General features: G+C 36.7%; 3 protein-coding genes across 5 annotated transcripts; all 3 read right to left on the bottom strand.

The window, feature by feature from the left end:
* Positions 1 to 443: 443 nt before the first annotated feature.
* LOC122343058 (gastrula zinc finger protein XlCGF8.2DB-like) lies at positions 444 to 9,353 on the bottom strand. Of its 3 annotated transcripts, none has more exons than XM_043237364.1 (6): positions 9,285 to 9,353; positions 8,427 to 8,656; positions 7,013 to 7,958; positions 6,091 to 6,250; positions 4,938 to 4,985; positions 444 to 2,161 (listed from the first exon to the last, which is right to left on the bottom strand). In XM_043237364.1, the coding sequence occupies exons 2-4, from the start codon at positions 8,587 to 8,589 to the stop codon at positions 6,220 to 6,222; spliced, it is 1,140 nt and encodes a 379-aa protein (XP_043093299.1). In that variant the 5' UTR covers positions 8,590 to 8,656; positions 9,285 to 9,353; the 3' UTR covers positions 444 to 2,161; positions 4,938 to 4,985; positions 6,091 to 6,219. The 3 variants fall into 3 exon arrangements, with proteins under 3 accessions (XP_043093299.1, XP_043093298.1, XP_043093300.1); XM_043237363.1 differs by lacking the exon at positions 9,285 to 9,353 and adding an exon at positions 9,141 to 9,272; XM_043237365.1 differs by lacking the exon at positions 9,285 to 9,353 and adding an exon at positions 9,141 to 9,272 and having other exon boundaries at positions 6,334 to 7,958.
* A 595-nt stretch (positions 9,354 to 9,948) lies between these two features.
* On the bottom strand, positions 9,949 to 13,861 carry LOC122343115 (CD209 antigen-like protein C). Its single transcript, XM_043237466.1, has 6 exons — positions 13,652 to 13,861; positions 12,663 to 12,793; positions 12,295 to 12,486; positions 11,217 to 11,341; positions 10,834 to 10,946; positions 9,949 to 10,737 (listed from the first exon to the last, which is right to left on the bottom strand). The coding sequence occupies exons 2-6, from the start codon at positions 12,772 to 12,774 to the stop codon at positions 10,608 to 10,610; spliced, it is 672 nt and encodes a 223-aa protein (XP_043093401.1). The 5' UTR covers positions 12,775 to 12,793; positions 13,652 to 13,861; the 3' UTR covers positions 9,949 to 10,607.
* A 6,496-nt stretch (positions 13,862 to 20,357) lies between these two features.
* Positions 20,358 to 22,818, bottom strand: LOC122343146 (CD209 antigen-like protein D). The gene is made up of 3 exons (XM_043237503.1): positions 22,745 to 22,818; positions 20,849 to 20,961; positions 20,358 to 20,752 (listed from the first exon to the last, which is right to left on the bottom strand). The coding sequence occupies exons 2-3, from the start codon at positions 20,953 to 20,955 to the stop codon at positions 20,623 to 20,625; spliced, it is 237 nt and encodes a 78-aa protein (XP_043093438.1). The 5' UTR covers positions 20,956 to 20,961; positions 22,745 to 22,818; the 3' UTR covers positions 20,358 to 20,622.
* Between the last annotated feature and the right edge of the window lie 1,657 nt (positions 22,819 to 24,475).

Raw genomic sequence — 24,475 nt, forward strand, 5'->3', positions numbered from 1 at the left:
ATGTAGGGTCTGGTGAAGTACTTACCGATGACATGCCGTATGCGCAGTCAATGATAGTTATGCACATCACATGCACTGGCCAGGGCGCTTATCCGCATAAATTCGTACAGCCAGAGATGTGATGGAGTTTTTCACAGAACTGGCTTTACTGACAAGATGCACATGACTATAATATAGTCCTAATATATGATATATATATATATATATATATTACTGTGGTGGCTTCTACATTATATGAATAAATTACTCTTAAGTTACTGGGGTTTGATTTTTTATTAAAACTTATTTAACTAGCGCTCGGGATAATGCTTATAATGCCTAGCAATGTCTTATGCCGCTTGCATTTATTCTTATGTCCTGATCTTGTCATTTTATGTTACTTTTACCTTTTATTGTTTTTATTGTACAGCACTTTGGTTCCACATGTGGCATGGTGCTGATTTATAACAAAGTTGAGTTGAGTTTATTATCAGTGAAAATGAAGCCTAGAATAAAGTTTACAGTAAAGTAATTTTACAGTTAATGTATACAAACAATATCATAATTTGTATCGACACTTAGATTTACTGTTTTTTTTATAATAACAACAGTAATTATCTGTACCTAAGCTTTTTTTTTAATCATTCTATAAAAGACAATCGTTTTATTTCAAAGGTGTATTAATGTATTCTGAAAATTGTTGTCAAAAGTAAAAAAGATTTTATGTATATTAAAATTATACTTACAGTAATAACCTGTAATTATGGAACAAGAAATTAGTTTTTTTGTTTGTTTTTTGTTTCAAGCCATTTTCTGGCGCCCCTGCTGCATTTAGTTTTTTTTTTTAAGATTTTTTAAGATTTTTTACATTTATTTGTTTTTTTATCGTGTACTGTCCTTGCCACTCCGTGAAGCTACACATTGCTCATTCAAACACACCTCACCAGAAACAAAGCATATTGCAATCTGTGATGAAAAAGGTGTAAACCAATAAGCGTCAGTTTCATGCCATACATTCTTTCGTTTAAGAATTTTTGCGAACCACACCATCTACATCCATCCCTCCACCCACATCAACCCCTCAAACATCTAGCCTACCACCTACTGATCTCAACCATCAAGATCTAACGTATCACCGACCAAATACAAACCATCAACACGAATAGCCTGCTAAAGCTTTGTGGTCTTAGGCTACCACCTACTGGTAGTTATTGGGTTTTTAATTATTCATTTTCAGGATCCACCCACACACACACACACTCTGAACAGTTAAATAGCAAAAGTTGTTCGAGTTCATTAACATGTAACTTTTAGCGCTACCACTCACTTAAAGACTTCAGAGATGAATTACGTTTATGCTTATTACGTTTTATGTTGGACTTTTATTTTATTTAAATTAATGATTGTTGTTATTCTTTTTACCAAGCAAGACTATGATAAGGAAGGATTAGCTGAACGGTCTGATTTGTTGGTTCAGGCATGGGACCAGGTGTCCTTCAGTGATTCGGTTAAGTGCGAGGAGGTTGAGGCATTACCGCATGAAAGTGTTCTGTGATCCCGATTTAAATCTTCATTGTGATACGTTGAGCTGTCAGGAGCTTCCGGTGCAAAAGAGAGCATGTGCAAAGAAATTACATAGAAATGGCTAAAACGATTCATCAAGACAGTTTCACTGATGATCCAACAAATGCATAAAACCCAGGATAGAGGCTCTGAGTGAATGTTGTCTGGACTGTGTGGATGAGTCTCATTGTGTCCGAGATGCTGTAGAAGGACAGAGTTCCTGCGCTCTCATCCACGTACACTCCTACTTTACGGCTGGACGCTACAGGCAGTTCAGTCCGTTTGTTATTATGAACAAATGAGCATCTGTCAGGAGAGCATAACAAACTCCAGGACTGATCATTACGTCCAAACAGGCACTCGTCGCCACCTGTCTTCCTGCCGATGCTCTTATACGACACCGATATGTCCACACCAAACATCCCGCTCCACTCAATCTCCCAGTAACTGCGTCCGCACACACTCTCTCGACACAACACCTGAAGATTATATCCATCAAATCTGTCTGGATGATCAGTATACGGCTGCTCTGTGAGAGTACCAAAAATCTCTCGGTTCCTGTCAGACAGACAGAGGTGTTTGTTCACTGTGTTCAGGTCCAGGGTGAGAGGACTGGAATCTGATGGAGATAGAACACATAATGATTAGGCGATGGTCGTAACTTTGTTTGTTTAAGTAAAGAACAGTAACTAACGGGGCTTACCAATAAATAAATTACTATATGGAGCACTGGGATTGCTAGATGAGGGTTTAAAGGAATATTTCACCCAAAAATAAAAATTACGGCCTATTTTACTCATGCCCAAGCCATTGTAGGTGTATATGACTTCCTTCTTTCAAACGAACATGGTCAGAGTTTTAAAACAAATGTAAAAAATCCAAACTTAGTAATACTCGGGGAGAGCGGCCATTATTTTGAAGCTCTGTAAACCGCATATGCTAACCTATAAAACTAACCTATATGCCTTTCGGGGGTTTTCACATCTCAACGATGGGTTTTTGTAACAAATATATATTTCTAGTTTTCAAATTATAAATGTAAATAACGGACTCCGCTAGAATGCAGAGTTCTGGCTTCTTGGCTGACCCATGACTCGAATTGTTACTCTTAACGCGGATTTTGTCTAAACTTAAGATTTTGAGTAGTGCTAAAAAATATTAGTTGTTTGCACTATTCAGATGAATAATTGACTGGGCTGATCAAGTTAAGTAGACATCACTTTGTATTTTACATTTTTGAAGAGAGATGGGAGGAGCTTATTGAAGCAGAGTGAGCAGCTGCTTCCTTAAAGAGATGAGGTGACGCACTAACGGGTAATGTTGAAAGCAATGTGGTACGTTTATAAAGAGTATTACCTGTAGATATCTTTCTGTTAAACTCTAAAGAGGTAACAAAGTTTTAATGTGCCGATAGGCAGGGTTACCTATTAAAACATTGTAGGTTAAAACATGGAAGCTACAGCAGAACTGTTCCTTGCCTACAGAACTGTTCCTGTTGCTTGTTTGTGCACATTTAACTGCAATAATGCACTTAAGGTCCACTTGTCGATTCACTTGAAAGACCATAATGCTCAACTGTGTGGCCACATAATATTTTGCAGGTGTTCATGGAGTTCAACAGGATTGTGGGAAAAAAACTCAAGCAGGAATTTTATGAAAGCACTGATCAACTCAGCCTTCATCTAATTGAGGTCTTTCGATCTAAGAGAGGGAATGTCAGGCAAATGTTGACACAGCTTTTACAACAAACCAAGGTTGGTCCATTGTACATTTATTTGATTATTCTAACAGTGTCTTTTATTTTACTACCCAACAGACTCAAGAGCCAGCTGATATTAGGTCACTGGTGCTTAGAGGGCTCCCAATTGTTCTTGATGACAACCCCACAGACTTTTTCGAAACATGCTTTGTAAGCAACTTATTTTCTCAAACGGTATCTTGGACCATTACTGCATAATTTTATTTATTCTGTCTTTTACAAAACTTAAACACTAAACTTAAACAGTTTGGGGGTAAAAAATTAAGAGTTGATGAAGCAGTCATAACCAATTTGTACATTACTTTGTCTGGTCACATTACAATGTCTTGAAAGTGTTCTGTTGTTAGGACTGATGATCACTGCTTCCACCACCTTGATCTTGGAATCCTCCTTGTCGAGCATGAAGGTGCTGTGTTTCTATCTTCTCTGCATCTCAATCCAACCCCATCCAGTTCATCCAACAAGTACTTCTCATGTTGGGCCACACCGACTTAAAGACCAAGTTACAAATTTTTAAAAATCAGCTAGCAATTTAATTTTGACAGGACTAGCAATTAATCTTGGTCATCTTTAAGTTTTAGAGACTTAACTCAAGTTTTAATGCTTACCCAGTCACGACTAGTCAGTCAGAATGATATGGCATATTGTTGAATACTTCAACATGTTCAGGTTACTGTAAGCAATTTGCATGAATGTAAAAAATGTCACTTGTCTTTTGTATGACAAGTTCATACATTGATGAATAAATTGTGCTACCTTATTGTTTATTTCTTAACTAGTTTAATCTCTTAATTATAAGGTATTACGTAAATTTATCATTTATCAATACCTAAAATGTAGGTAATAAGATTTTTGTACCCACAAAAAAAACTCATGCGAACTAATGATTTTTAGTACAGACTACTAAATCCGAAACTGAACCCACCAACATTTTTGTTTATAGAGCTTAACCATTTTGGTTTTAGCCTGTGGAAAAACTAACCTTGTTTAGTGCGACGGGTTTCCTCGCAGATTTCTAGTAAAGTCAACTAATTCAGGTTAAGAGTGTACGTCGTACGTCAAAGTCGGAAGAAGCCGGTGCTATCGCTAAGTCAGTTATTTACATTATAATTTGAAAACTAGAAATATTTCTGTTACAAACACCCAGAAATCTGCTTCAGAAGGCATGGCAATCCCCTGAAGGTGTATAGTTTGGTTTTTATGATGAATGTATTCGAATTATGGAGCTTCAAAATAATGGCCCCTATCCACGAGCATTACCAAGCTTGGAAAAGACATGATAAATAGTAATAAAAAACTTTTGTCTGAAAGAAGAAAGTTATATACACCTAGGAAGGCTTGGGGGTGAGTACAATATGCCGTCATTTTAATTTTTGGGTGAACTGTTCCTTTGATTAACAAAATTTTCCGAACAATTTGGCCAAATTTAGCATTTTTTCACTTTTTTTGTCTGTAGCTCAGAATTATCCCGCACACATTCACGCTTATTTTGCAAGCACTGCTCACATCTGGCTTACTTGAACACCATTGGCCAGTGGGTTACTATGGCGTAATAAGATAAGCCTTATCTATTCTGAAAAATGGGCTTTGCTGTGATTCTAACTCAGGGTATGCTTTAGCTTTCATAGCGACTTACACTGCAGGAAGTTGTTTCTGGTTCTGGGATCCATGTTGCTGAATAGAACTGTGGAAATCAGAGGACATGAACAGTGTTATTATGTCAAAAGAAAATGAAGTTCCATTCTACTAACTATTCCACTACCTAAAAGTTACTTTGCTGTATCAAAGCACCAACGTGTGAACTAAATGTAAGTACATATAAGGTTTGGTTTGGGTCACCATTGACTTCCATAGCAGGTAAATAAAATACTGTGGAATTCAAAGGTGACCCAAAACAGCCTGGTTACATTCTTTCCTTCTCCAGTTTAAAATAGCTTTTAGGAACTGCTAAAAATTCTTTGATGGACAGTAGATAAAACTATCACCAAACGTCATACTGGTTTGCCTTAGAAACTAGATAAGGAACATCCTGTATTTGCTGCTAGGCACTATTAAGACACAATAGAGACAAGGGAGTAGCTAAATCTAACCACAAAATGGCTAAACTGGAGACACCGATCATCTCTGAGCCATTAAACCATCATCATCAACCATCTAAAGCAAAGCCAGAAAATGTTGAAAATATAACTTATCTAGACTGTTAACCAATGGCTGCGAGATCAAACTCTAAAGATGAAAGATTACTTACAACTGTTGTACATTAATTATCATGATGCAGAAGACCTGCTTCATGCCGCAAGCTTCAGTATCATGAGACGTTAAAACTCCAACATTGATAGCGATGAAGAAAACTGACTAATCATAGTGGACTTGTTTGGACATCTGGATAGCCAAACAACAACTGTCATGTATATGATACATTCTGTTATGTTTTCTCAAGATTAATTTCAAACAATGATACGCAGTTAAATGGGTATTTTTTGAATTCAGAACTAGTTATTTAACGCTAAGCATGCTTTCTCTATTAATTAAATGTCACATCACTATTACGATAAAATTGATGGGTGATTAAACAATAACAGTGAACAGAATTGATAGTGACCAGTCATAGCTCATAAATGTACACTTTCTTTCAGACGTTCACATGCATTTAGTTTGTTACATTATAATTACATTACAATAATTGTTACATTTTGCATGACATTAACTAGAGCCCCACAAAATGATATTACATGTTACTCAAATATGAACAAAGTGTCAGCATTATTTTCTAGGAGTCTAGTTCATACCTTTTTCTCGGTCCTCTGTATTGCTGCTGATGCAGTATTGTGGGTACGTGTTTATAAATCATCCAGAGAGAGTTTCTCTTTCCATGATGACTTCTGTTTCCCGCACAGCTACACTTAAGTTTCTCTTTCTCAGAACTCAGGTGTGTATGTGTGGGTGTGTCTGCAAAATAATAAAACATTGACTACATTTCTGTCTCAGGATGACCCTTCAAGAATTCAAGTTTCAGAGAAATAAGACGACACCTTTAACCAGTAGTATCAGATAGCCACCATAATTTCATCAGCCGTGAATTGAAAGTGAAACCCGCTTTTCCCTCAACATTTCACATGGCATAAAATATCTTAATTTGTGTTCTGAGGAGCGACGAGTCTATGCGAGTTTGAAATGACATGAGGGTCAGTAATTAATGAGAGCATTTTCATCTTGAGAGGTCCGGCGTCTGTAGCTAAGGTAAGTAATCGAAGCACGGTGTGTGATGTTGTTTATTTTTTTTCCTAAAGGAGACAAATATGAGATGTCCAGAGTCTCTTACCAAGGAGAAAAATCTGGAGCACCGTGTGTGACGATGAAGAGGTCTCATAAAACTTTAAAGAAAGTTTATTTTCTTGCATTTAGATCATTGACAGAATTCATAGACACCAAACACGATACAGGTGAGGTTACGTTAACTAGTGGTTCTATCGTAACGCGTGTCTGACAGTATACAACATACAAGAACAACACCGACCTCAAGATACGAGCGTTCCTTTTTAGAAATGTTTGTCTGTAAATTAGAAAAGAGTCCTTTTCTATCCCCATTATGTGACAATTTGCGAGAGTGTTACTCTACAGTGATGGTACATGACAGGCTTTCCCGGGAAGACTCCTTGGATGTTCTTGTATGTAAAACACGTAACATCTCCATGAGGTGCCCAAGGTTACCTTTTCAGCAGAAACTTCTCTTTAGTGTGAATTCTCATGTGAACGTCAAGGTATCGTTTTTGACCGAAACTCTTTCCACACCGAGAGCACGCGCAAGGCTTCTCCTTAATGTGGATTTTCATGTGCCTGTTGAGACTTCCTTTATGAGTAAAATTGTTTCCACACAGTTGGCAGGTAAAAAGTTTCTCCGTAGCGTGTACTCGCCTGTGGGCATTGAGACAGGCGAGGGGTTTCTTTCTAGAGTGGACTCTCTTATGGTAATTGAGGGTTCCGAGTTGACTGAAACCTTTTCCGCACTGTTTGCAGGTGAAAGGTCTCTCTCCGGTGTGGATTCTCAGATGGTGAATGAGGTTTCCATTTTGACTGAAACTCTTTCCGCACTGTTTGCAGCCGAAAGGCTTCTCTCCGGTGTGGATTCTCATGTGAGATTCCAGATTCACGTGCTGACTGAAACTCTTTCCACACCACTGGCAGATGAAGGGCTTCTCTCCGGTGTGAACTCTCATGTGGACTTTCAGGTTTCCGTGAAAACTGAACCCCTTTCCACACTGTTTGCAGGTGTAAGGCTTTTCTCCAGTGTGAACTCTCATGTGCTTGGTAAGGCTTCCTTTGTACGTGAAAGTGTTTCCACACTGTTTACAGGTAAAAGGGCTTTGGACGTCAAGGTTTCCATTTCGATTGGAACTCGTTCCAGACTGAGGAGAGCTGTTGTGAATTTTCATGTGCCTGTTAAGCTTTCCTTGCTGATTGAAAGCCTTTCCACACTGAAAGCAAGTGAAATAATTCCCAGCACCTTTCTTTTGGGCTCTTTTTCGCGTGGCAGTCTTTTCGGACTGTAAGGAACGAAGTGATTTTTCTCCACTGATGAAATCATGAAGATTCCCGTTCTGATCGTTCTCCTCAATTTCATTCAACACGTCCCTCTCCTCTTTAGGTGCCATTAGGTCTGAGGTGGAACAACAAACCAAAAAAGTTAACCCCGGTTTAATGGCTCAAAGCAATCAACATCAAAACAGGTAGATGTGTAATCCATGTGTAATAGGTTCTACACCAGGTTATCCAAACAGTCGCCTCAACAAATCTTCAAGAAGTGTTTGAAGCTCCCCAAAGACATTCAATAGCTTTAATTGGGGTTAGAGCTAACCGTAAGACAGTGGTCCATCAGAATCAGGATTGAAGACCCCTATCCTACATCCACTACACTAAAGAAAGAGGCATTACAAGTAATAATAAATCAGGAAAAACGATGCAAATGCTTTGCTTTTCCAGTCTCCTAGTTTCTAGTGAAAATGTACAAATGTACGCCCGAAAGGTTTAATTACGAGGCTCATGCAACGTTCTTCACAAATACCATTTATTTCTACAGAGCTGGACTTTTAAATGAAGGAGTTCAGATCTGAGGATGAAAACCAACCTATTTGCTCCTCATCTTCTTGTTTGACTCTGAATGCATCTTCTATCTTCACGTTTTCGCATTCCTCTTTGAAGAACGCCGTCTTCGCGCGCTCCTCTGTATCTTCACGGTTGGACGTTTCTTCGACCTTCACGTCTTCACTCTCCTTTTTAATAAACGGCATCTTTATTATTGCGTCACATGGACGTCGGTCGCTTCGGCAGTTTTTCTAGGTGTTTGGAAACTTTGTCCTGTTTGAGAAGAGAATAACAAAAATAATAATAATAATAATAATAATAATAATAATAATAATAATAATAATAAAAGCAAATCAGCTGCCTAGTTCAGTGGTCAAAATACTGTAGCATTATGTAATAAATTATGTACTTAATTGTACTATTTAAAGACACAGTAAACGTGTATCATGAAAAGGGAATGATTTTAAATGAATAGTTAAATCTATAAAAATATGTACGCAATATTAAACCTTTGTATTAATAATTTATTAATATTATATTTTAAATTGTCCAAATATGATTAGTTTAGAAGAACATTTATTCAACATTAATTCCTTGTGTAATTTTAAAAGCCCATTTTAGTTTATAATATGCCTGATCGAGTTCACTTAATGTTCTTAAGATTATTAAAAGTATTTAACACGACTGTTTATCGTTGTCTTTTTAATAACGTTTTACGAATAATCGGCGTTTAACTTATTCACGAAATGAAACGCACCTTTTCTGTTATTAATACGAGGACGCGCTTTACTCGCGAAAATAACGTTATATTTGAATTTAACTCAAGTATTACAGCAACTTCTGAAAACCCTCCCGCTGACAAAAGACTTGGCGTTGATTTACAAACTTAAACGCCGCAGACCTTTCTTCGGGCGAATCAGAAACAGACGCAGACGCGCGGCGCGCCTTTATGGCGTCACACCACAAGACCAAAATAAAAGTCTCATTCACAAGCTAATATCCACAACATTCATATAATTACTTTTAGTTTTTTTAAATGCATATTTGCAAATTTATGCCAATTGCATGAAGCTGAAGGACATCTGATGAAAGCTCAAAAAATATTTTGTTGCCTCTTAGAGCCCTGAGAGTGTGAAATATATTCATTTGATTTACGTTTCTTTTTCTAACATAAAGACATAAAGAGTCATTTATTCTGAAGCAAGTTTAAAACCAAAAGTTAACTGCAATGTCAACTGTTTGTCAAAACACTTGCTCCGATCTTGCTTAACGCAATTTCTAACCGTCCTTGCAGGAAATTACATCAGCATCGTTTTCGATACGAAACCTTAATTATTTAAGTAGAATTATATGTCAGTTATACTTTATCCACAATTGCTTATTTCACATCTATACAAATAAGTAATTAACATTTTTATGTTTGCCAAACCTTGTTTTTTTGAGTACTATTTACTCATTTATCCTTTTAAACCAAACATTATTTAAAGTTACTTCTATTAATTTAAAATTGGCAACCAAAATTTATACGTTTACGTTTACTTTTTTAAGTAACACTTACTCTTTCATCCTTAAAAGTCACAGGTTAAAGTTTTTATTCCATACACATTTTTAATATTTCTGTAGCTTTCAACAATTAAACAATAAACAACAGTGTCAAAAACAAAGCATTTTTCACTTAATAGACAAATTCATAGAGAACATTACTGAACATAGACAATGTGTCAAAATTATGGACTTTTGTTGTGTTTTTTGTGCTCTGTGTGACATAGTTTATGTTCAGGAGTGTCTTATATATTGTCATCACCTCCCCTTTATAAGTTTAGTGGTCAGCAAGGGTCACATGACACAAACCGACCAATGGGAAACAAGGCTTAGGACTAAAGCAACCAATCACAACACGACACACAAGACGTATTCGAATTGAAGCGGCGTGATGCAGAATGATCAGCGTATGACTTCAGAGTACCATGAGAGTTATTCGATCAATCGGCTTCAATTCGAACGCGGCTACAGACAAGAGCAGCACATGACATGATCGCATGACGGGCAAGAAACACGCGACAGGAACGTGTAATAAATGAAGTATCAAAAGAAATGGACAAAAAACAAATCATTTACATCGAAGGCAAATGGTAGTAAGAGAAAAAACGGAATGACTCAATAGATTTTGGTGTTTAAGTTGTTCGGAATATATAGGCTGTGAATGAACATGTATATAATACAGTCATTTTATATTTTTCCTCTCGCAGATCCATTTAAAAATACTAGAACATGGATAATCAGCCCATCCTGTTGAACCACTCATAGCGCAGTTCTCATCTGTACCTCTGTTAGGTTCTCCTTGTTTCCAGAACCTGCATCAACAGATCAGCATTAGATGTTCAGAGCTTTCTGTGTGATATGATACTGACTAACAATCATTTATTACATAATAAGCAGTGATTTCTCACCCAGAGCCAGAGGGCAGTGTGCTGTTATCAACCCATTTCCATGTTCCCTCTTCTTCACTGTCGGTCAGACCAATCCAGACGTCACTTCCATTGGATATCTTCTTCACGAAATCCTGAAAAGATGAAGAACAAAAATAAATTACTTCAAACTTTTCAACGGAACTCTCATAAACACACAATTACTAATAACTTAATTTCATATAAAATGTCTATAACCATGACAGAAACAATAAGCATTTTTAGTTAATTGTTCATTATGTACCGTTGTTACATGAGAAGGTGTCTCTATACAAATCTTAAATTGAGATTTTGTCAGATTTAGTTCATTTCTGGTAACAGATGTGTGCCTAGAATATATATATATATAAGTTCATTTCACTCACTTGTTTTTGTCTGTTCTCTATGATCACTAGATCTGCTCCTCTCTCTGTACAGTATCTTCTGCTCTCGGTCCAGTTCTTCGTCTCATTGGAAACGTAGTAAACAGTGAACTGATAAATCCATCCATCTGTGAAGATCCATCTTAACTATCAGCACTGTGTTATCATTCACAAAAAAAATTTAAACTATTTCATTGGGAGTAGACACGTGGCCTGAAATTAACTTACAAATACAGTTAAAGTTAAAGGAATACAAAACACAAAAAATAACATTCTGTCATCATTTACTCACCCTGGAATAGTTCCAAATCAGGTTTGGGGTTTTGGGTCACCATTGACTTCCATAGTATTTTTTTTTTCCTACTATGGAAGTCAGTGGTGACTATGGTGACCATTTTGAAGCATATGTCTCACTCCAAAGGTGTGAAAGCTGGCAAGCTGGCAAACCACAACACTCCGACCGCTTCACATTGTGTTTGTAACATCGTTGGTGCAGTTGTTCTCTACTTTTAATCCCTAACTGAGCACTTATATTTTGCATATTTACGTCCTGCCATCAGCTACCCTTACTGCTATAGTACTACAGCTAGCAACTAGCTTAGGTCCATGTCAGATTTAGCAAGAAGTAAGATGGCAAAAGGAACCATTGTCATCTTGGAAAATAAGGTGAATAAAGCCTAAAGGAAAACTCAAAACTTCACGAAACCTGCTGAGCAGATACAACAGATCATTTAACGGGATCAGCTGGTGCTATATCAGTCATAAATGTTAAGAAACATCACATTTAAAAGGTTTTGCGGGTATATCTATTTATTTACATAGATACAGCCTTGCTAAATAATATGTAATGTCTGTTTTCTTGTATGCTTAAACGCCCTAAGCGCTTGAACCCCGTAATCACCGCTGGCAGCCATATTTGTTACTTATTTTGCTTGTTAACCTACTCTTTGACTATCGGATATTATGTTTAGGACACACAAGCAGTAACGGTAATGTTTGTTCATGTAGTTGCCATTTAAATTCCAAATAAACAAATTCTTTCTGTGATCGTTTATGCAGTTCTAGTGTAGCTGAAGAGTACCTTGAATAAACTTTGTCAGTTCATTAAATTGACTTGAGCTGGTTAGAAGCTGCCGTCTCTCTTCTGCGTAGTTTGCGTCCGTTTTATGGATGTACACCCCCAGCGCAATGACCGCGGTCAGCAGAAGAACACACAGCATCACCAAACACACCACAGCTGCTCTGGAGCTCCTGATCTTCACACCATCACTTCCTGAAGATGATGGATGTGACGTAAGTCAGATTACATCAATAGAAAACATACCAACTGTAGACTAACCACTTGTATTGTGTCCTTGTGTTTTGGGAATAAATACTGGATGACCTGGAGGTAAGTAAATAATCAGAAGATGTTCATTGTTGGTGAAGTTTTCCTTAAATCTCAGTTACCTGTGTGTTGAGCTGTTTGAGGGACTGTTGTTTTGAAGTCCACGGTGTCTCTTACAGTCTCGGCACTGTCGTAGATATCAACAATACTTTCTATTCGGTCTTCGGTGTCCATTATCGTAACTTCATTAATCCTATCATCAACAATTCTGGACATTTTTAGTGCTGGGAAAATGTCTACAGTTATTTATTTATGACACACGATTTGAAAGCGTTTAAAAAACCTGTAACTCAAACATTAAAGGTCACCCCGTAAAGTCGATTTGATGCTTCAGTGATGCTGAGTCTGATTCAAATACCAAATTCACAGTCGATTATTCAAAATATTAGCCAAAATTTGGCTATATAGGGGTGCTCAGTGTCTGATTTTAACTACCAGTTTTCTCCAAGTAAGTTTATACACTGCCTATGAGATATCTTCATATTGGCGAAAATTTCCAATGGAGAAAACGAAAAGGTATATTTTGATGCAGTCTAATCCAAGCTTGCCAATCCTCTCATTATTGTGCTTTCTCAAAGTTTTCTTATAAAGTAAGATGAGGGACAGCTTTTTAGTCATTTTAAAAGGAGCGCTCTTTGTTTGATTTGCTAGGCTTTAATCCATTCAGAAGTTTTATACAACTTTTTAGCCAGACACATGCAAACTTTTTGGTAATTACATAATTAAAAGAGCAATATATGTGAAAACGTTATATTTAGCGCAAATCTTTCATCGGTTTCATCGACAATGATTAGTAATAAGCAACATGTTATACCCGCGAGGTGTCCGTTACACACTTCCTCTATTTTAACGTTTGTATTTATGACTGTCAAATGTCTGGCTACTTGAGTCTTTGTGATGTATTTTACCAACTTCTCCCAAACAAGATTCCACTATCAGTTGAATATTGTCAAGATTCGACTATTCCGATTTAACTTTGTAGGTATGTCCCCAACTAAAGAATTTACATTTGAATTATATACTGAAATATATTTTTGATTAATGTTAGTACCTGTGAGTTTAGACGACTGGATTCTCAATCAGCGATTTTCTTCTGACCGCACCTCTTACGACATCCACATGTTTTTTAGAAGCTATCACTGTTTTGCCCTTTTCTGTAATTTAGACTATAAATATATGTATACGCTTCTAGACAGCTTTAGTGCCAAGACACTAACCCCGGTTACTCTCCTGTGGTGGACTGAGTTGAGTTCCTCCTCTGTAATCGTGTGGCAAGTACGGCTCAGAAAGAAATCGTCTTTTGATTTTGCAAATGTTGACACAGGTACTGATGTAAAAAGGAACTTGCAAAACTTTTAAAAAGGAACTCACTGTAAGAGGTCATGAATAATGAATCCTCAAAATCCACTTTAACAGCATATCAAGTTACAAGTGACATGCAGTGACTGTAATTACTAAGAAATAAATAGAGACCGCAGTATGTTATCAACCCACATGTTCTCGATGTTCCCAATGACTAGCTCTGGGTCTAGCATGTTCCCAACCATACAGCCATGACATAAGAACAAGCATGTTCTCGATACGACTAGACAAAACAAATGCCTCAGATGCTAGAACAGAATCAACGTGGAAATTATCCAAACTGGAACACTGCTTTAAAATACACATACAGGGAAGAAAGATGCCTTAAATCTGATGCTAACCTACATCCTGCCTCCTGAGAATCTCTATACACGAGTGAAACACTACATTCATAGAGGCATACGGGAGAGCCCAAGTTAGTCTACAACAAGAAAAAACATTAGGACTTATGACTGAAATAACATTTCATGGCAGTACTCTCGTTATTATCCTTCTTGCGGCTGAAGATCTCGTCTGAACTGTTTTTGAGTCTGTCCACCTTCTCATGGAGCCCATTAAAATGTAGCGATGCATGAATTGATGCTAACTCGGTCACTTCCAAACCAGGCAGCTAATAATGAATGCGTTGATCCGCATGCACTTATATTAGTCCACCGGGGAACGATTTCCACCCTATATTCTAGAACTTAGTGATGGTGTTGCAGACTTCGCTATTTAATTAGCTATTGAGGAACACGAATAATATTGCTAATAGTGAATGTGAATCTCCGTTATACCACGATTTCTGCTGCAAATGCTGATGATCGGAGTTACTTTTGCTTTTCTTGATGCAGCATGAATGACAAACAATGAAGAACAGAAAATCCAAAAATCTGCACTGAATTAAATTTGTAAGATTGTAATATTCAATTAATGGTATTTCTACATTTATTCCAATAATGTTACATGGATGTGAGGTGGATAGCAAATATGATAAATGTGTTAATAAATTAATAATCTTAAGACTTTAATAATGAACTATTTAACTATAGGATAGTTGCTATCAATAGCTTATCAAAATGCACAAACAATACCCAACGGTGAGCAAGAAGTAGTCCACGGATTACTTAAATGTCTCTGATTGGTCACGGCCATTGGTTTAATAATCATCAGCATCTTAAATCCTCAAAAATCCTCATCTATGTACATTTATAACGCTATTCTTTGTATCATATTACCAAAATACAAAATAAAATTGCGCTAACATGATAACATCAGTCCCTTTTATCTTTTTTTTTTGTTGAAAGTCTTTTGTTGTCTCTGGTAGTGGATTCGTAACGGTATGTAATAGTCATTTAATATTACTTTAATATTTAATATTACTTAATAGTACTACTCTCACAAATATATTTAAAAATGCTAAAACATGGATAATTTTCCCATCCTGTTGACCGACTGATAGCGCAGTTCTCATGTTTACCTCCATTAGGTTCTCCAGGTCTTTAAAATAGTAATGTAAATAATTGACTGACTGACTGAACGCCGAGTTCCATGTTCTTCGTAAGTTGCGCTATACGTCATGTTATAGGTCAGCCAAGGAGCCGAACTCTGTATTCTCGCAGAGAATAACAAGTCAGTTATTACTGTAGAATTTGAAAAGTAAAAATATTTTTGTTGGAAAAACCCATCGACCCTTCAGAGGACACATAGGTTAGATTTAAGTCACAGTATTTGTGGATATAATGGACGTTTGGGTTTAATGGACGTTATCCACGAGCATTACCAAGCTTAGAAGGTAACTCCACGAAAGTCAAGTACACCTTAGGATGGGTTCAGGAGAGTAAAATATGGGGTAATTTTCATTTTTGGGTGAACTATTCATTTAAGTTACTCTCACTCATTTGTTTTTGTCTGTTCTCTATGATCACTAGATCTGCTCCTCTCTGTACAGTATCTTCTGCTCTCAGTCCAGTTCTTCATCTCATTGGAAACGTAGTAAAGACCGAACTGAAAGTAAATCCATCCATCTGTGAACAAATTATTAGCTCTTTATCGTCATTCACAAAAAATTATGCCACCTGTTTTGAGATTTTGTACATGGCTAAATGTATTTAGTGTAATGTATGTACATGTACTTCACATTGTCATTGAATATTTATGCAGTTTACAGTAAGGAATACCTTGAACAAACTTTGACAGCTCACTTTTGAACTGTACGTTTAGCTGAATTAAGTTGGTAATGTTAGTTAGTAGCTGTCGTCTCTCTCTTCTGTGTGGCTGGTGATCATAGTTAGTAGTTGTTGTCTCTCTTGATTGAAGGTGACACACAGCACTATGACTGAGATCAGCAGAAGAACACACAGCAGCACCAAACACACCAAAGCTGCTCTGGAGCTGATTTTCACACCATCGCTTCCTGCACATCAACAAACTCGACTTTACTTTACTTTATTCTCTTTATTTATCTATTTAATGGCACACAGCAACTAAAAACAGGAAAACGTAGTCATTAATGATTAAATGTGTGCTATTATGTTTGTGTGATGAAATGTATTAAAGATTCATCTCAGTACCTGTGAGTTCAGACGACTGGATTTCTCGATGTGTTGCGGCCAGTGAACTCTCTTCCAGATTGATAAATTTTCATACACATCATCTGCCCTTTTTCCATTTTCCCGGTGCATTTTCGGTGTCAAGAACACTAGTTGAGATACACTCCGTGTCTGTGGTCAGTATTTATGCAGAAAGGAAGTTCATCTTACCCGGTGTGTAAAATAAGGTCCAAATGCATATGTTTTTGCACTCTTCACTTCCCTCAGGTACTGATAATAAACCGACAACACATTTCCTCAAAAAACATTTGAAAAATGTTAATAGATGTGATCAAAACACATTCGTTACCACAGTCTGCCTGTTCATGTGTAAAGTTAAAGGGATCTGTTCATTTTGAAAGTAGGTAGTGTTGAAGCTTTAGTTTAGTTTGACGACTGAGCAGCTCTTCATTATTGTGATTATTCAATGACTTTTAAGAGGCTTGACTCTAAAGGAACTGTCAGTAATTTGGAAGTTAAAATCTTAATTTGTTTAATTTGTTGTTAAATAACAGACTGTCCGACTTCTTGGCTGACCTCTGACTCGATGCAAGTCATAGGTTAGACATTTTTTTTGTTACAAAATCCCAATGATCTGCTTCAGAGGACATGTCATGTCATTTTGCAGTTGATTACTAGGTGGCGCTATTTCCTTTTAGATAGGCCTGTACAAAAAAAAAAAAAAAAAGCTTAGTTTCTGGCTTGAATATGTAGTTCTGGTGATCAACAGTAAAAGGGATACGTTTTGCCGCTTCCAAACAGGGAAAACCACCAACAATTAAAAATGCATGATTATATGGTTTCGTGGCTTTAATTGCTCTCTCAGGACTGGGGTTTATTTAATAGATTTTTGCAAAGAAATGTTGAAAAAAATATTTATCTGATACATTTTTACAGCAGTTTAATTCAGTGGATGTTTTCATCCCGAATACAGCGAAAAAGGTGGTGTAGACCACGATGTATTGTTAATTTTTTTAAAACTTTCAAAGCATTTTTGCTAAATATTTGTCAAAATGAGATTTGTCACAAAAATCATTTCATTTGCTGAAGTTTTAAGACTCAAAAGCACCCCATAGGGGAAGAAAATGTCCCCAACATAGCATAAGGGTTAAGCAACTTCATACTGAAGCAGCACTAAAACTATTTAAAAACTGGCCTACTATCATTGACTGAATTTTTTGTATACCTAGTGAGAGGAAGAACTGCACTTAGTAAAGAGTGACACCAAGTAGACTATTTTGTATAAAACGATGCCATAATTTTATGTATTAAAATTTTTCCAACAGCGCGTGTTTGAACTTTGGCACTAAATGGTCCTTGTTAATTAGGAAATGTAGGCATTAGTAGTAATTTTACGGCTCCCTCTGCTGGCGTGGCGTTACATCAATACTCATGGTCACCAGAATTACTACTTCAGAAATATGAATTGGTTTATACAGCATACTTTTTAAACAATAATGCAACACTATGTATTGCTATCGAATTGTTTTATCTACAAAAAAGAGGAAAGGACATCTACCCTACCGATGAGGTGGTTCAGAGGTCGATATGAAACCTATAATTGTAAAAAATGCACTTCTCTCCAAACGTACTGGGACCTCGAGGTTAGATTATTCTAATTGCTTATTGGGTGTTCTACACAGTTGATAAACTTCAGCTCGTCCAAAACGCAGCAGCCAGAGTCCTTACTAGAACTAGGAAGTATGATCATATTAGCCCGGTTCTGTCAACACTGCACTGGCTCCCTATCAAACATCGGATAGATTTTAAAATCTTGTTAATTACTTATAAAGCCTTGAATGGTTGAGCTCCTCAATATTTGAGCAAGCTCTTATCACATTATAGTCCTGCACGTCTGCTGCGATCTCAAAACTCTGGCCATTTTGATAATACCTAGAATATCAAAAACGACTTTTCCTTTCCCTTTTCCTATTTAGCTCCTAAATTCTGGAACAATCTCCTAACACTGTTCGATAGGCAGACACACTCTGCCAGTTTAGGGACAAATATAGCAACCTCTCGGACAAACCTTAACTATGTTCTCATCTTGCCCACTGAACTATTCATCTGCATATAAATGAGCGAATTTGTCATACTGATGTCATCTAGTGACGTTTAGCTCTCGGTTTTAGCTTATTTCAATTAAAGGCAGTTGACAACTTTACAGTTGTTGACAGACCATTGCAGTGATAAAGTTTCTCCAAGTCTCGATTGATAACAAATTCTTCTTCCTCTAATTCTTGCAGTGTTTTTGAGATGGCAGTATGCTGATTTAATTACTGCTTTGACATGACTACTGAAACTAAGGTCTGTCTCCAGAATCACGCCAAGATTTTGACTTGATTTTTCGTTAGAGTCAGGATACGCACTCACCTTGAGAACTTCATCTTTGTTTTCAAATGCAATGACTACAGTTATCTTCTTATTTAACCCTAAAACTGGGAACGTATCCTGTGAGGTACAAGCATTTAAGAGGCTTGTGGTGAGAGATGGGAAAGTGCAGGTCTTATTTCTTCGTTTCATGTTGAAAAGGTGTTTTGTTGTGAATATTTAGATAAACTGACTTTACATATTTTGTACTCTTGTCTCTAAATGTTTGCATCTATGGGGATATTTAGGTGTATAAATCAAGATATAAAAACATATACATGCAAACACTCGCATATGCTCTGTCTCTGTCTTACAAATCTTTTTGTAATCTTGACAAAACATATTGTTGCAGAAATCCACCAGTCAAGGTTCCACAGGTTAATCACAAAAGCGATACTGTGACAGAATATTAGTGATTTCTGACAAAAATCTGTATGTGACGTGTATTGATGTGTAGCCCAGGGATGATTTTTGGTATAGGTATTTGGTGTACAAAATCTAACAGAAAACACAAATGAGAGCCACGGCTTTGTGTACAGTGGTTACCAAGGAAACCGTTTTGTGTCTCCTCCTACTGATCAACGACGTAAAATTTAACAAGTGTGAAAATAAACCCTTGATTTTAGGCTGCAAACATGCAGGATCATCAAGAAAAGTAATGTTATGAAAAAAAAAAAAATTGTAAGTCTGGCTTTTATGCTCATTTTACAGTTCAATATGTTACTATAGTTATTTTAGAGTTTAAGATGCCATAAGGGAAGCCGTTTGGTCCCTTAAATTCATCAAGGTTAAATGGTAACTAAGGACTTTGTAGTAACGCTTAAGTGAAAAAATGAACTCTAATCTACGTTATGATCTATATTGTCTATGATCCTTTCGTTTATGACTATCATCGTTTTTTGAGTCTGGTAGACCCGGGAATTCCCGTAACTCATTTAGAACATGCACTAGGGCTTCCCTACATTAATACACCTAGAACAGGGATTGACATAAAACTAATCTTTGGCGGGAAGCGTTGTAATCTAAATTATGAGATATCTCACAATGGCAGGGAAAGAGTTAAGGGGATACTTGATGACAGCCCTGATGGTTCTTTAAAACAAACAAACACAAAAGGTTAGCTTTATTTTTACAGCGTGGCAGAAGGAATCGTCCCACAAAACTACTTCCACAGTGTTGAAATTTGTGTTGAGTACCGCTTTGGTGTCGAATCTGCAATCAACACGATTTTTGAATCAAACCCGCTTTAGTTAGAATATTTTAAATTCCCCAGTGAAAGGATTAAGCAATTTCAAAATGCATTTAATTCAAAGTTTTTATGATATTTATGAAATTAAGGAATTTCAGTCATAGTTTTTAAACTTACAAAATAACATTAAAACTGTCACTGCCGTTATGATATGGACAGAGACTTAAATTGGATTTTACTTTTGGGGTTTTATTAATAATCACAAATTTACAAACACTTCATAAATTTAATATTCAAATAATGCTTGTAATTTATACAAATATATACTTAATGAGCTTTACAGGGCTGCGAGCAAGATAACAAATATGATAAAAGTGTGAGTTCAAAATTGTATAGACTTTAAAAATGCTACAACATTTTACATTATAGGTTAACGGTTAAGAGAAAATTGTAAATGTCAAAATTACTCAAAAGATTTTGTTGTTTAAGTTTTCTAGAATATTTAGGCTGAAAAAGTATTGTACATAACAGTCATTCTATATTTTTCCTCTCGCAGATCCATTTTAAAAGGTTAGAACATGTCAAATCAAACAGTCCTGCTGAACCACTGAAAGCGCAGTTCTCATCTGTACCTCCATTGGGTTCTCCTTGTTTCCAGAACCTGCATCAACAGATCAGCATTAGATGTTCAGAGCTTTCTGTGTGATATGATACTGACTCACAATCATTTATTACATAATAAGCAGTGATTTCTCACCCAGAGCCAGAGGGCAGGGTGCTGTTATCAACCCATTTCCATGTTCCCTCTACTTCACTGTCGGTCAGACCAATCCAGACGTCACTTCCATTGGATATTTTCTTCATGAAATCCTGAAAAGTTGAAGAACAAAAATAAATTACTTCAAACATTTCAACTGAACACCACACACAATTACTAATTGCTGAAAATCCAATCATTTTTTCTGTTTTCAATTTTAATTTCATATTAAATTATTTTAAAATGCCTATAACCATGACAGAAAACATTAAGCATTTTAGTTAATTGTTCATTATGTATCGTTTTTACATCAGAAGACGTCTCTATAAAAATCTTAAATTGACATTTTGTTAGATTTAGTTCATTTCTGGTAACAAATGTGTCCCCAGAAAAACCCCTTAAATGTTTCACTCTGTTATAGTGCAGCCATTTGCTAAAATCATTTCAGTTCATTTTATTCCTCAATAATGTACACACAGCACCCTATACTGACAGAAAAACACAGAATTGTTGACATTTTTGCAGATTTATTAAAAAAGAAAAACTGAAATATCACATGGTCCATGCGAGTGTCCATACTGTGACACTGATATATTTAACTGTCAATTTCTTCTGATCATCCTTGAGATGGTTCTACACCTTTATTTGAGTCCAGCTGTGTTTGTTTTTACTGATTGGACTTGATTAGGAAAGATCTTACAGCTCACAGTGCATGTCAGAGCAAATGAGAATCATGAGGTCAAAGGAACTGCCTGAAGAGCTCAGAGACAGAATTGTGGCACAGATCTGGCCAAGGTTACAAAAAAATTCTGCTGCACTTAAGGTTCCTAAGAACACAGTGGCCTCCATAATCCTTAAATGGAAGATGTTTGGGACAACCAGAACTCTTCCTAGAGCTGGCCGCCTGGCCAAACTGAGCTATCAGGGGAAGAGCCTGGTGAGAGAGGTAAAGAAGAACCAAAAGATCACTGTGGCTGAGATCCAGAGATGCAGATGGGAGAAAGTTTTAGAAAGTCAACCATCACTGCAGCCCTCCACCAGTCAGGGCTTTATGGCAGAGTGGCCCGACAGAAGCCTCAGTGCAAGACACATGAAAGCCTGCATGGAGTTTGCTAAAAAAACACCTCAAGGACTCCAAGATGGTGATAAATAAGATTCTCTGATATGAACTTTTTGGCCCTGATTCTACGGAATATGTGTGGAGAAAATCAGGCACTGCTCATCACCTGTCAAATACAGTCCCAATAGTGAAGCTTGGTGGTGGCAGTATCATGCTGTGGAGGTGTTTTTTAGCTGCAGGGACAGGACGACTGGTTGCAATCAAGGGAAAGATGAATGCAACTAAGTACAGGGATGTCCTGGACCTCAGACTGGGCCGAAAGTTCACCTTCCAACAAGTCAATGACCCTAAGCACACCGCTAAAATAATGAAGCAGTGGCTTCACAACAACTTTGTGACTGTTCTTGAATGACCCAGCCAGAGCCCTTACTTAAACCCAATTGAGCATCTCTGAGAGACCTGAAAATGGCTGTCCACCAACGTTTAACATCCAACTTGACAGAACTGGAGAGGATCTACAAGGAAGAATGGCAAAGGATTTTTGGGAAAGATATTTGGCAAATATTTGGCTGTACTAGATCAAAAGGGTGCTTCTACTAAATATTGAGCAAAGGCTCTGAATAGTTAGGACCATGTGATATTTCAGTTTTTCTTTTTTAATAAATCTGCAAAAATGTTAACAATTCTGTCAATATGAGGTGCTGTGTGTACATTAATGAGAAAAGAAAATGAACTTGAATGTTTTTACGAAATGGCTTCAATATAACAAAGAGTGAAAAATGTAAGGGGGTCTGAATACTTTCCATATCCACCGTATATAAGTACATTTCACTCACTTGTTTTTGTCTGTTCTCTATGATCACTAGATCTGCTCCTCTCTCTGTACAGTATCTTCTGCTCTCAGTCCAGTTCTTCGCCTCATTGGAAACGTAGTAAAGACCGAACTGATAGTAAATCCATCCATCTGTGAACATCCATCTTAACTCTCAGGTCTTTATCGTCATTCACAAAAACTTATTTTTAGATGTACAGATCTAATTATATTTATAATTGATCTTTTATGCATTAAATAGTTTACTGTATTTAAGGAATACCTTGAATAAACTTTAACAGTTCATTTTTTTCTTGAATGAACTGCACGTTTAGCTGAATTAAGTTGGTAATGTTAGTTAGTAGCTGTCGTCTCTCTTCTGTGTGGCTGGTGATCATAGTTAGTAGTTGTTGTCTCTCTTGATTGAAGGTGACACACAGCACTATGACTGAGATCAGCAGAAGAACACACAGCAGCACCAAACACACCAAAGCTGCTCTGATCTTCACAGAATCATTTCCTGAACATCAACAAACATGTCTTTATTCTCTTTATTGATCTATAATTAATGCTCAGATAGCATGTTTTAGTTGCTATTAAGTCATTATAGATTAAATGTGTGCTATTATGTGATAAAATGTATTAAAGATTCATCTTAGTACCTGTGAGTTCAGACGACTGGATTCTCAATGTGTTGCGGTAAGTGATCTCTCTTCCAGATCGAACAGGTTTAACGTTGTAATTTTCATACACATTGTCAGCCCTTTTTCCATCTTCCCAGTGCATTTTGCCGGTTGTATCCATTTATATAGTTTTGTATAGCTGTTTCAAGAATACTAGCTACTGTGTAGTACTGTGTTGCGCTCCTCGTCTCTGTTGTGGTCGGTATTTATGCAGAAAGGAAGTGCATCTTACTTGTGAAAGTAAGAAGTACTCATTTAACTTTGAAAGTCCTAACTCTCGAATGTCTTTAGTCTGTTATATCAGAAGTCTAGATGGATGAACAGTTGAAGGTTTGGCAGTGACTGCATTTGATGCTCTTCATCATTGTCATTAATCAGTTACTTTTAAGAGGCTTGACTGGAAAGAAATTGTCAGTCATTTGGAAGTTGTCAACCAATGGAATATTACACTTTATTTTTTCCAACAACAAATCCCTTGAATGCAGCAAGTTCACAAAATGTGTCCTGTGTGAGAGACCCTTGGAACGGTGTTGCACCCTTCATAGATATGCAAATTGCCCATTGAATATTGAGACATATTAGATGATTTAGAATGTATGTAAAACTGACATCTGTAAGACGTCTGCCAGACGCTTGTTGCCAGCATATGCTTTCCAGATCAAGAAATTTTTAACAGACATCTTGGAGACGTTCTTGCCAGATGTTTGTTGCCAGCATATGCTTTCCAGATCAAGAAATTTTTAACAGACATCTTGGAGACGTTCTTGTGCTATCTGGGTCCAAGGTTCTCAGATTCTGAGAGACAATTCACAAAAGCATGAAAATATGAGTATATAAGGTGTGATCAGGCTCAGAATATTTCCACACCAATATTTTTGTTAAATAGCATGATGTATATCCATAGGTGATTTATACATTGACAGTGTATTTTCTTCTGTCATTCAGTTTAGACAAAAGTTTGGACTACCCTCCCAAAGTGCGGAATTATGTTAAAACTAATATACCTTGTTTTATATTTTGAATCTCACAAATCCCATGAACATCTTTATTATTGTATGACTTTTGAACTTGAT

This window comes from Puntigrus tetrazona, chromosome 4, assembly GCF_018831695.1.
Source record: "Puntigrus tetrazona isolate hp1 chromosome 4, ASM1883169v1, whole genome shotgun sequence".
NCBI classification, from domain to species: domain Eukaryota; kingdom Metazoa; phylum Chordata; class Actinopteri; order Cypriniformes; family Cyprinidae; genus Puntigrus; species Puntigrus tetrazona.